The following is a 12,654-nucleotide window of genomic DNA, read 5'->3' on the forward strand; positions in this document are numbered from 1 at the left end:
AGATTGGATAAGTACGAGTATAAATGATGTGTGTAAATACAGGAAATAAAAACAAAAACGAAACGCTTTAGAGACATTGAAAAACAAGAATCGTCGCTAATAGATGTGTGGCGATAGAAAAGCCAAACATCACGAATTGAACCTGTTGAGTCGTAAGCTGTTTTGTGTCCCGTTTTTCTCTGCAAACATTACATGACACTTATTTTACACCACTTGTCTATCATAGTTGAAGGTTATTACTTAGTCAATGTCTTGAATTTTTTATTTTATTATTTTGATCAGAGTATACCTAACAGGAATAAGGGAGGTAGTTCGTTGAGGGATGTGGCTTGAATTATCATAAGAATGTAAGTGTTCCATACAAGATTATTACAGTGAAACACTAATTATTCCAAAGGAAGGCTTACGAGGGTAAGGAGGGTGCCAACAATTATATTGATAACCAAGACAATTTAACTTGGTATTTTTAGGGTTTCGTATTGGAATCATTCCCACAGTATCTTGGTTTTGATCAGATTTTTTTTCTGAACAAGTTATAATATAGAAGAAATGTAGAGGACAAGTGACAATAGTGCTGTTTATTGAGTTTTAGAATAATTTTATACATCACCTAATAAAATATCATATTATTAGGTGATGTATAAATATGGCACAATCACCCAATGTTTGCTACAATTTTTACCAAACCATTTGGTATATTTGTTTTCCATCGTAGTTCTATCATTATAAGGGCAATAGTAATAATAATAATAATAATTTGGCAATGAATCAATATACAACACATGAAGTGCAGATAATGAAAAGAACACATAGCTTGAAATAATTACAATTGCCAAGGATAACGCAAAAAAGCATGTAAGCTTATTCCATTGTGGTCCCCAAAGACACTCAGTCTCATGCATTACACTTCCCAATAATCAATACCATGTAATTTTCTGCTAAGAAATTTTTGTGTGAAAAAAACCATTTTTGTCGTCTTTAGATTCTAAATTGTTTATGAGGATGAATAGAGTGAGTACTGAGGAGGTTACCTTTGATTATGTTACCCTATGGAGATCTTGGCAAGCATGCCTCAGTCACAGGAACTGCCGCTGCTTCCTCCCTGGCTGTGTTGCCTCCAGTGAAGAGCAGGCAGTTGGGGTTGATTAAAGAATACTGAGATGGCTTGAGTACATGTATGGATAGAATGAGCGAAAAAAGACTAGTAAAAAAAGTGTGGAAGATAAATGTGAATGGAGTAAAATTGAAAGTAAGACTGAGAATATAATGAATGGATAGGATGAAGGGGAAGGAAGGTGGCAAGATGTTGATGTGAATGAATGATTAATTAATTGTTGCTGCCCAGAGGCAGAGAGATTCTTTGCCTGCTCTGTAAATTCTTAAGTGGATGATTGGGGAAGGTGGCCATACAATCAAATGGTAGGGGTAAATCGTCTTTGATTGTTAGGCCTTACAATGGAGGAGCTGTGTTCTGCTGTGTTGCTTCTTACCAGAAGTAGGCAATGGACAGGGATGACTTCATCTACAAGGAACTAAGATTACAGGGACAACAAATAGGTATTGGATGGGTGAAGTGTATGCCCGGATTGGGCAACCCCCCCCACACTCCCTTATAAGGGGAAAAGGGCCTTTTGGTATATGTGTGTATGCATGAAGAGTGCCAAAACATAGAATAGGTCACAATTGCCAGAATATAAAAGAAAAGAGGTTGGCAAAAATACTATAGTCGTAGACTCACGGTATCCCAAAACATGCAGTTTTGCTTATATGTGGCTTTGTAGTAATCTATAGTAGCTCCATGCCTTGCATGTGAGAATGTAAAAATTGACCAATAAACTGATATATATGCTGTAGTATCACATTCTATTTTGAGCTTATTTCCTTATCTTTGCAGCAAGACCTCATCAGAACAAATAATGTTGGCAAGTCGTTTTAGAGGATGCTTGGTGGGTGCCGTTCTTGGCGACTGTCTCGGAGCACCTTTTGAGGCCGAACCACCTACCACAAAACGTCTTCTTAATCAGTACTTTACGAAACTTGCAGACCCAAGGCTAAATTGTAAGTCCTTTTACATGAAGGGAGGTTAAGAGTGCTATTTGCTCCTGAGTCACAAATGCCAGTGACTATAAGTTTGCCTATGGTTTATTTGTTTATAAAACAGAGACTCCTCCTGGTATGACAGCCACAGGTGGAGTCATGATTAATTCACTCCTCTGTACAAGATGAAACTTGTTGCAGTGCCCTTCAAGAGATACACTGATGACACAGCCATGACCAGATGTGTTGCTCAGTCCCTCATAGATAAGAAAGCATTTGATGCTAAGGATATGGCCATAAAGTAAGGAAGTTTTCTTTTGTCACGTGATAGTAAATTGCTTGAGGGATTAACTTCAGGGCAAATAATGGAGGTGTATGTACATCATCATCAATGGGGAGGATATCCCAAGGGGCGGGTGTTAGTTCACCCATATGTTGACACCACTCTCTACAGTTTCCTTGAGCAATTCCTCCATGCAACTGGATAATCTAATTTACTTCAGTCATGAGTTTTGTGGGCATCCCTGATGGCTCTTCCTCTTAGGGTTGTTAAGATGGATTCCTGCTTTGTATCAAGGATTCTTCATTCTTTCAATGATTAGATATATTTCAAAATGAATTTCAAAATTAACTCAATAACTACACAGTAGGGTTTCATTGGTCATACCCATGGTGCACAATTGTTTGGGGTTAACAAAAAGTTCTCAAAAGAAAGTTTTATGGTTATAAAGTGAGTGTATGAAAAAGTATAGGAAAACAAAATATTAGTTAATTATTTACCTTAGTTCAGGCGTGGTGGTGTAGCGAAATTGCACATTTTGTCATTTCAAAGTAGCAAGCAGGAAGCGGTGATCATGCATGGGTAAGCAATGGGGAACTTTTCTACAAAATTTTCACACTTTGTTTCTCACCGCCGCTACTTCAATCGTCTGCTGATTCTTCCTTTTTCATATGAATGTTTTTTGTGTAAATTAGCTTATGACTTGCACCATGAGTAGATGGTTGTAGGTCATACAGAGGTGACTGACTTGCCTCTTCAATGATGTTTGAGGAGAACAAAGGATGTATGGGTGGGTAGGTGTAGTGTGTGGACTCATTCACCCTGATGTGCCAAACTTCATTTTAAGACATGGGAGTGAAATATAGATTGCCAAATTTAAGAAAACCCTTCACATTATGTGATTGTTGCAGATACATGCTGTTCATCGTATGTATGTTGTAGTTTTCAGGTTAAAGAGCTTAATCTATTCTAAATACCAAGAGCCTTACAAGGGAGGTAGCCAACCAAGGCATGCAGTCACTCCCACATCCTCCAACCTCTTGCTGCTAAGATTTACTTCACTTGCTGCCACCCTCTCCCGTTATACATCTCAACACCTTACTTCTACCCACATTTACTTTCAATTTCATCCGATCATATACCTTTCCAAAGTCTTCGAAATGTTATATGGCTTTGTTAATATAAATATAAATCATTATTTCATTGTGGAACCTTAGTAATGTCACAAGAAATAATAGTTACAAAATAGTTTAGAAGAGATCAAACATCAATTAATTTTTTTTTTCTTTAACCATATTGTAAGTTTAAATACAATTCACACATTAAAAGGAAATGCCTAAATAAAATTATTTCTCAACATCTCAAGCTAATACCGTTAACCTCTTTGATACAATGACACCTGTGTAGGTATTATGAGACACAAGTACCTGTATATAAGAATGCCAGCATCGGTGTCTTGATAATACTTATTTTGTTGTAACTGAGTGGACTAGGGTACAGATGAGATTAAGAAAAAGGATAGAACTTAGATAGTTTGGTGATGTTGTGAGAATGTGATGAGAGTATATCTTTGAATGATTCATGATTTGGTGGTGCTGGGAATGAGAGCAAAGGTTACTCCAAGGAAAAGGTGAGTGGATGAATGGAGATAGGTGAAGCTACAAGTGTTCATGGTCAGGTGGTTCAAGAAATGAAAATGTACATGGGTAACAGTTGGAGAAGAATCAAAGGGGTGCACTAAAACAAACTGGCAGTATTGATGGGGAAGAACATGCAATTTCCTCATGTTTTAATGGGGGAAGGAATGAAAGGGATGTGTAATGGGAGTGAAAGATATGAGGATCTTCCTCTCTTGTGCTTCACCATTTTGCTTGGCAGGCAATAGTATAATTTGAAAATTATCCAGTTTACTGTGGTTATACTCTAGTATAATATATCTATCATAACAAAGTAACAGGATGAATAATTCTAAAATTTCAGGACACTTGACTACTAAATTTTTTTGGATAACATTGTATGTTTTCTGTTTATTATGGCTTAATGTGTTTCTTTCATTAGGTTTGTAAAGGAATACTTCGCTGAGCCAGGAAGGGGTTATGGTGGGTCAGTAGTTGAAGTGTTTGCGAATCTCCGTGCATCAAAGTTTAAGGATGTTTATGCCTCTGCTGGTATTCAATTTGGTGGAAGAGGATCGTATGGCAATGGAGGTTTGTGTTGTATATTTATGTACATATACATGTGTGTTTGTTATGTGTATATATATTTTTTCTTCCTTTTCTTCTCACTTATTTGTCCATATGTGTGTTGTATTTACCTAGTTGTATTATACGGGAAGGGGAGCTATGCTCGTAGTGACCCGTCTTTGTATCTCGTAACATCTAGTGTATGTGTGTATGTATTTACCAGGAAAAGAGCAATGCTCATTGGGTCCCATCTCCTAATCTTCAATCCTATCATACCGAGCTTTGAATTAATACACAATTCCAACTTAATACATATCCTTGATTTCCAAATATCATATTTTGATTTTAATGAATGAATGTTTGCAATAACCTACAGTCCTGGTTTTTCACTCTTCACATGATTATTGCATGATCTGCAAACATGTCATAGTGTGTAGTACCTTCTATCAAGTCATTGACATAGACATGAGGTGGAGTCATAAAGTTTGCAAGGGAAAAATTTAAGGAAGGGAGCAGAAAGGAGGGTCCGTGAAAGTTAAAAGTGATCAGCATTTCATGGATGATAGGTCATCCCAGAAATTGAACAAACTTAATTCCCAAATTTTATATGAAATTACAGGAGCCATGAGGGTCGCACCAGTAGCCCTATTTGGGTACAGTCTTGATAAAGAAGAGGTCTTCAAGATTGCCAAGGAATCAACACAGCTGACTCACAGCAATAGACTTGGGTATAATGGAGCTGTCTTGCAGGTGAGGAAGGCTGGGATGTAGTTAAGGGATGGCCAGACTACCCCCCCCCCTCTCTCTCTCTCTCTCTCTCTCTCTCTCTCTCTCTCTCTCTCTCTCTCTCTCTCTCTCTCTCTCTCTCTCTCTCTCTCTCTCTCGCTCTCTCTCTCTCTCTCTCTCTCTCTCTCTCTCTCTCTCTCTCTCTCTCTCTCTCTCTCTCTCTCTCACTCACTCACTCACTCACTCACTCACTCACTCACTCACTCACTCACTCACTCACTCACTCACTCTCTCACTCACTCTCTCACTCTCTCTCTCTCTCTCTCTCTCTCTCTCTCTCTCTCTCTCTCTCTCTCTCTCTCTCTCTCTCTCTCTCTCAAGAAAACCAACTATAGATTATGAGTGTATATTTCACAGCTATGTTGTATTTTTTGTTGTCTTTCTCCTTCAGTAGTCATAATTATCATAACATGTCATGTCATGTTATGTCATATCATCTGTATGGCCCTGATTTTACTCCATGTCAATAAAGTGTTGCATTTTGGTTCTTACAGGTCCTGGCAGTTCACAAAGCTTTGCTCTTGGAACAAGGAACCCTGAAAAAAGAAAACTTTCTACGGGAACTTATTGAGGAGATGGAGGCTGTTGAAAAGATAGTAGAGGAGGAGTAAGTTTCAGCACTCTTTGTGAGTTTTTAGAGTTTGCACATTCACAGCAGAAGTGGGAACTTGCTGGCTGAGTGGGTCAAGGGGATGGCAGTTTGAACCCTGCCACCGGTGAAGTTGAACCAAGGGCATGTTTCATTAAATTCCATACTACAAAGCCCTCTGTGACAGGCACTCTCCTAGTCTTCAGATAGGGAGGAGTTTGTGATATTAAACCATGTTGCATATCATATTCACAAAAACATATTCATACATACATATACCAAAGGCTTTTTTCCCCCTTACAAGGGAGGTAGCCAAAAAACGTAAGGCATAAAAACCACCCCCACCCATTCCATCCTCATCACATATTAACACCTATATATCTAAACAAGCCCTTCAAGAAAGACCACCAAACTCGTTACTCCAATAACAACCTCCAGATATAAATCCCACAGAGAAAACCCTTCCACATCAGACAAGAACCATATAAGCATGCCTATGCTCAGGACACCATCCATCATTGAGACAGTACCAACACAGAATAGGCCAGGACACAAATTGAAACTGCCCTAGATGCAGCCACCCCACAGAAGACACAGAAGAGACACGTCAAATTGGGGGTATCTTGAGGGCTACATTAATTCCTCAGAACACCTCATACTACAATACCTCACACTAGCAATTCCCAGACAGCAACAAAATATATCTTTCTCTAAATGACTTAATGGTCTCACCTGGAGGTTGCAGTTCTTCTGCAAGAGAGACAGCGGCAACAGATTGATTAATTTAGCTTAGGGCCAATGTCACTGTGTTCTATAGTCCTTGTTATTCCATAATTGTCTATCGGTTATTTTATAAATTTCATCTTGTTATTCTAACTCACGTTTTCTTTTATTTACACAGTATCCTTGATGAAGGTGAAAACCCTATAGAATATGTTGAAAGATTGAAGAAAGTTAAAAGTCTTTTAGATCGTGGAGAAGAGGTCACAGAAAAAGAAGTGGACCAGATTCTTGGGGTGTCCATTGTAGCTCCTCTGTCAGTGCCAACAGCCATCTATACTTTCCTTAGGATCCATGAATATCTTGCAGAGGTGTGTCACTCAGATCGAGGCCAAGTATAGCATGCCTGTTTATAAAGATAGTTTATTGGTCAAGGTGTCAGTTTTGTGAATTATGAAAAGTCAAATTAGTTGGTGAATATATTAGAAAAAAAAATTAAAAACAGATTTCTGACTTCCTTCTTCTGTTCTATAACTATTAGAGTGAAAACCAGTTTCTAGAGACCATCAAATATGCTATCAGCCTTGGTGGAGACACAGACACTATAGCCTCCATGGCTGGAAGTATTGCTGGTAAGTATAGTTCTTCATTTTCATTGAAAAATCTTTTATTTTGTATATATCAGCAGTGATCTGAAATTTTGTCTGGTAGAACTGGAATGTTTATGTTTTTATTTTTCTTATCTTTCAGGAGCGTATTATGGTATTGAGAAAATCCCGCACTTCCTTCAGAAACACTGTGAAGGTGTAGAACATGCCATTTCTCAAGCAGACCAGTTATTAGAATTCTCTTCCTCGTAGTTACGATAGATTAACAATTTATTTTAGTCAGGAAAAAGGCATTCTTTTTATGAGATGGTCTGAATGGATCATGTTTGGAAGATTGCAGTAGATTGTTCAGTATGGCACTGTTTGTTAAAGAATTATATTTTGTTGCCATTTCATTTTTGGGGTGAAATAATGTTCATAGCTTCATAAAGTTAAATTAATTTGAATCAAAAGCTTAATATCATTACAATCATATTTACTGTACATGTTAGGAGAGGTGAGGCAGCATTGGCAGCACCCATTCCAGACACGACACCACAAATTACAGGTCGCACAAAGTCTTTGAGAACAATCACAAGCTCTGCACAAACAACTCCCATAGACCACCTGTATGTGGAGACTAGAATTTTGCTCATAAACATGCATCGCATTTCATTAAGAAAATAATAATAATAATAGATAAATTATAATTTATCAATCGTTGTGCCAAGGGCTCCCCTTGGGAGGTGCTCAAAGCTTGCACTCGCTGCCACCCATTCCACTTTTGTCCACCACCCGTCGCTTCCCTCTCATCTTAGCACCTCATGGGTGAAGGGTGATCCCTGCCCACTGCCCAGGTCAGATGCAATGCTGCAAGACACAGCACATCCACAGCAGGGCTGCTTCATTTACATGGTAACCCTTCCTCCTCATATGGAAAATAGACAAAATGGGGGAGAAATAATGATATTAATCACACTACATGACAAATCACTCACCAACATATCTCAATAAACCAAGGGCCCCTTTCCCTTGTAATGGAGGTTGCCAACCAAGTCATGCACCCATTCCCACCCATTCCAACATCCATTTGTTTCCCTCTCATCGTAGCTCCTAATGGATGAAGGGTCTTGCCCGTCTCCTGCCCAATGGCCAGGTCAGAAGAAATGCAGCAAAACATGGGAGATTATATTTACCTAGTTGTATTATACAGGAAGGGAGCTATGCTTGTGGTGTCCCGTCTTTGTATCTCTCAGCATCAAGTTTTTTCTTAAAATCTCGTATAGTGTTTGCACACACTGTTTCGTTGTCTAATTTATTCCATGTATCTATCACTCTGTGTGGGAAGCTGTTCCTTTTTAAATTTCCTCTATAACTATCTTTTATAGTTTCTTTTCATGATTGTGCCTGTGACACTGCAGGGAGCAGAGACTTGGAATTTAAGAGAGGTAGAAAGGGGAAATTTAAATACGTTTGAGATGAAGTGTCTGAGAAGTATGGTTGGGGTCATAAAGATGGATAAAGTGAGAAATAAGGTGAGGAGGGGAGCAAGGTTTGAAGGGGAGTTGAGAGATAGGGTTGATGGAAGATTATTGGATGGTTTGGGCACATGGGAAAGAATAAGTGAAGAAAGATTAGTAAGAAGAGCATAGAAAGCAGAAGTGGGTGGAGTGAAATTGAGGGACAACCAAAAAATGAGGTGGATGGATGGAGTCATAGGGACTTTGAACAAGAGGGATGTCTGTTGAGCAAGGAAGGAAGAAGACAGGGGATAGATATGAGTGGAGAATGGTTGCATATGGATGATATTTTTTATGTGGCATGGAACATAAGAGAGGAAGAGAGAAGGAGTTTGAATGTGTTTGAGATGAGGTGTCTGAGAAGTATGATGGGGGTTACTAGGCTGGATAGAGGGAGAAATGAGGAGGTGAGGAGGAGAACGGGGGTGGAAAGGGAGTTGGGAGATAGGGTTGATGAAAGAGTATTAGGATGGTTTGGACACATGGAAAGAATGAGTGAAGAAAGACTAGTAAAAGAGGTATGGAAGGCAGATGTGGAGGGAGTGAACATGAGGGGACGTCCTAGGATGAGGTGGATGGATGGGGTGAAGGGGGCTTTGGGGAAGAGGGGAATGTCTGTTGAGGAAGGACAGGAGAGGATAGAAGACAGGGGTGAATGGAGAATGGTTGTTTATGGATGATGATGTGATGCATGAGGTGGAATGGGTGGGGGGGGGATGGGGGGTGAGGTAGTATGTGTGAGCAAAATTTGACGCAGCCCGAAGGGATTTCTCCCCGTCTTCTCCTTTTATGCATGGGGGGACAGAGGGGGGGTTGCCGATTTAGTGAAGTGGCCTTGCTGTGGATGTGCTGTGTCTTGCGACACTGCTTCTGACCCAGGGCAGTGGACAAGGTGCAGGGATGGCCCGTCATCCAGGAGGTGCTAAGATAAGAGGGAGGGTGGAGGGGTGGGGAGTGTTTTCAGGGATGGAATGGGTGGGAGTGATTTTATGCCTTTTCCTTTTTGGCTACCTCCCTTGTAAGGGGGAAAAAGCCTTGGTATATGTATATGTATGTATGTATAAAGTTATTTCTCCCAGTCATCTCTGTTTTTTGTTCAAGGGGACAAGGAAGGAGGGTTGCCCACGTAAATGAAACAGCTTTGCTATGGATGTGGTGTGCCTTGCTGCATTGCTTTTTGACCCAAGTAGTGGGCAGGAGACGGATGACCTGTCATCCATGAGGAGCTAAGATGAGAGGGTGAAACAGATGGGTGGGTGCATGCTTGCCTTGGCTGGCTACCTCTCTTATAAGGGAGAAGAGACCCTTGGTATATAGGTAAAAATAAGTAAGTTACATGTTGGTCAATACAAATACTAAAAGGTCCCTCATAAGTCAGAGTGGTCAGGTAAATACAACCACGCACATACTTGTCAACTGACCAGCGCTGGCAACACATAAATATGACCACAGCTTATCCAGGGTTGAGGTGCTGTTGTGGAAACTCAAGAGGATTGATCTCCTCTTTTTAACTCAATTGTCATAACCCATGGACTCAAAGAGCAATTCAACAACAAGTTAGGTTAATTTGATGGAAAATACAATTGTTTTATGTATATATTTTAATGTGTATACTAATAAAAAAAATTGAAAAATAATTTGAAATGTATAGAATTGAAAGAATACATTGTGCATTTACTTTCCTATTTTAGTAGCTTAACGACTTGGTAACTATTATCAGATGCAGGAACAAGGTGTCATTTTCCATGTTGCCATCCATGCATAAGTAATATTGGCCATAAATTAAGTATGCTTAAGAGATTTGCAGCAGTGGTGTCAAATGACCCAACCCTGTAGCATCACTGCCCAGAAGGTATATGCATACATTGCTCAGCCCCCGTACATGGTACCCCATGCTCAAGCCCAGCCAGATGTATGAATTGCAAAACCACCCTGCATCATCCTTAGATTGCAGAATGTACCAATAGGAATAGGAAATCCTCTGTGTCAGAAGCCTAGAGTGCATCAGTCCTAGAGAAACCTGAAAGTGTACAATCCAGAATGATGAGACTTGGAGTCACATATGCAGAGGCACCACAGTTTGTCAGATGAACACCTTCCCCCTAATAGGTCCACTCAACCACTCGCATAGTAAAAGAATCTGGGGTACAAACCACTACATCTCCCTCCCCCAGTGTCATGTGAACCTGCAGCACAACTGCATATTCCCAAACTCGTCAGAAGCCCAAGAATCTAGAATGCAACCCCGTCTCCTCTAGCCCATCGAAACCCTTAACCATAACCCTATTCAACACCTCATCCCCACTCACCTAAACAGACGCATTCATCTTAATAATAATGATAATAATAAAAGTACAAGAACACATGGAACTCCCATTTGCTGAAGTGAAGTTTTCTTTACAGTATCACATACTGCTAGACTCCTCAATTTACACAATACCCAGTGATGACCACTCACTGTGACCTACCTTCCTCAAACAGCACTACTCACTGTGACCTATCTTCCTCAAACAGCACCACTCCTGTGACCTACCTTCCTCAAACAGCACCACTACAGTGACCTACCCTCCTCAAACAGTACTACTCACTGTAACTTACCCTCCCCAAACAGCTCTAACCCTAGACCAAATCCTGAGCTACTAAACAAAAACACTTTATCATTTCCCCTTAGCTTCCTACAGAAAACGGGACCATAAGTAAAATTATAAATGCCCTTCACAAAAACCAACATAAAACAACGGAAGGCAGCGCCGCGAGATTGTCCAAAAGGACAGAAGCGCTGGTAAACTACAACCCATAACCAATCTTGTCAGAAATGTCGACAAAACTACAGGAGATATTCCATAATTGTTGGCTAGCTGGAAGAACACATTACTTCCTGGAAGATGCGCCAGGAACACGAGATGCAAAATGCCCGTGAAATGACCTCCATGATTATGTGAAATGACTCGAAAGTGATTGATAAGTCTAATTCAACGTTTCCCAACCTGGGGTGCTGAAATCAATTCTAGGGGGCGCTGGGATGCGATGCATACACTACTCTTAAACTTTCTAGTAACAAGACACTAGTTATTAGGGGGTGCTGGACTGCTTAGATTTGACCACAAGTGGTAATAGGGTGGGAAAAGGTCGGAACATGCTGGTCTAAATGGAAACTCGGTGCTGTAATGGCTATCAATAGTCGTCGGGTCCTCCTGTAGATATTTCTTGAGGAGAAACTGCTCTCTGTGTTGTATTAGTGTTGGGCTGCCTCTACCTCACCGGCCGGAAGAAATATGAGGGTAACTGTTGCTGGTTTTTGGCTTGTGTGTGATAAGGGGGGGGGGAGGCATGTGAAATTATCGCGTTTCTGTAAAATTCCGCGTAATGAAGAACGCTTTCTCGCCTGTACCCACTTTTTTTTTAAGCAAGAAAGAAATTTTAAGAAAAGCAATAACGTGTGTAGGCTCGTAATTGTCACTCGTAATAATTTTGTGCCGTTCTATACTACAGTATACACCACATTGCACTATCTGAAGCTAGAAAATGTAAAAGCTCCCTACTGTGGGAGAGGGGGACACACCCCACTCCCACACCCATCCACCCACAGCTCGGTCGCTTCATTCCCTCGATCTTTTTTTTTTTTTTTTTTTTTTTTTTAACCCTGTTCACATGCCTGGGGGAAGATACACCATTGAAAACGTTAAATAAAGATCTGGTTCGGTCCGGAGACCGAGTGTCAGCCACTCGGGGCTGCACCTCTAGATGGCAGTAATGGGGTTGGTGGGTTTGCAAAATAGGCAGAATTTTTCAGGACAACTGCTAGCGCCGTCACGGGGTCCTCTTAAGCTCTAGATATGCGTGTTGTTTGCATAGAGCAGGTGTGAGCAATTTTTTTTAGTGTGGGTACCAAGATCATCCAAATCTTTGATACAATTTCTTCTCGTGTGTCAACAGAGTAACATAAATGATA

General features: G+C 40.3%; 1 protein-coding gene across 5 annotated transcripts; it reads left to right on the top strand.

The window, feature by feature from the left end:
- LOC143034507 (ADP-ribosylhydrolase ARH3-like) lies at window positions 1-10,336 on the top strand. 5 transcript variants are annotated; one of them, XM_076200643.1, is made up of 9 exons: window positions 1-152; window positions 1,895-2,058; window positions 2,239-2,338; window positions 4,376-4,524; window positions 5,120-5,250; window positions 5,781-5,893; window positions 6,777-6,966; window positions 7,137-7,227; window positions 7,346-10,336. In XM_076200643.1, exons 2-9 carry the CDS (start codon window positions 1,917-1,919, stop codon window positions 7,453-7,455), a joined length of 1,026 nt encoding a protein of 341 aa, XP_076056758.1. In that variant the 5' UTR covers window positions 1-152; window positions 1,895-1,916; the 3' UTR covers window positions 7,456-10,336. The 5 variants fall into 5 exon arrangements, with proteins under 5 accessions (XP_076056758.1, XP_076056760.1, XP_076056761.1 ...); XM_076200645.1 differs by having other exon boundaries at window positions 28-152; window positions 1,899-2,058; XM_076200646.1 differs by having other exon boundaries at window positions 114-232.
- Window positions 10,337-12,654: the final 2,318 nt, after the last annotated feature.

Source organism: Oratosquilla oratoria, chromosome 17 (assembly GCF_046742065.1).
Source record: "Oratosquilla oratoria isolate Oo_2021 chromosome 17, ASM4674206v1, whole genome shotgun sequence".
NCBI classification, from domain to species: Eukaryota; Metazoa; Arthropoda; class Malacostraca; order Stomatopoda; family Squillidae; genus Oratosquilla; species Oratosquilla oratoria.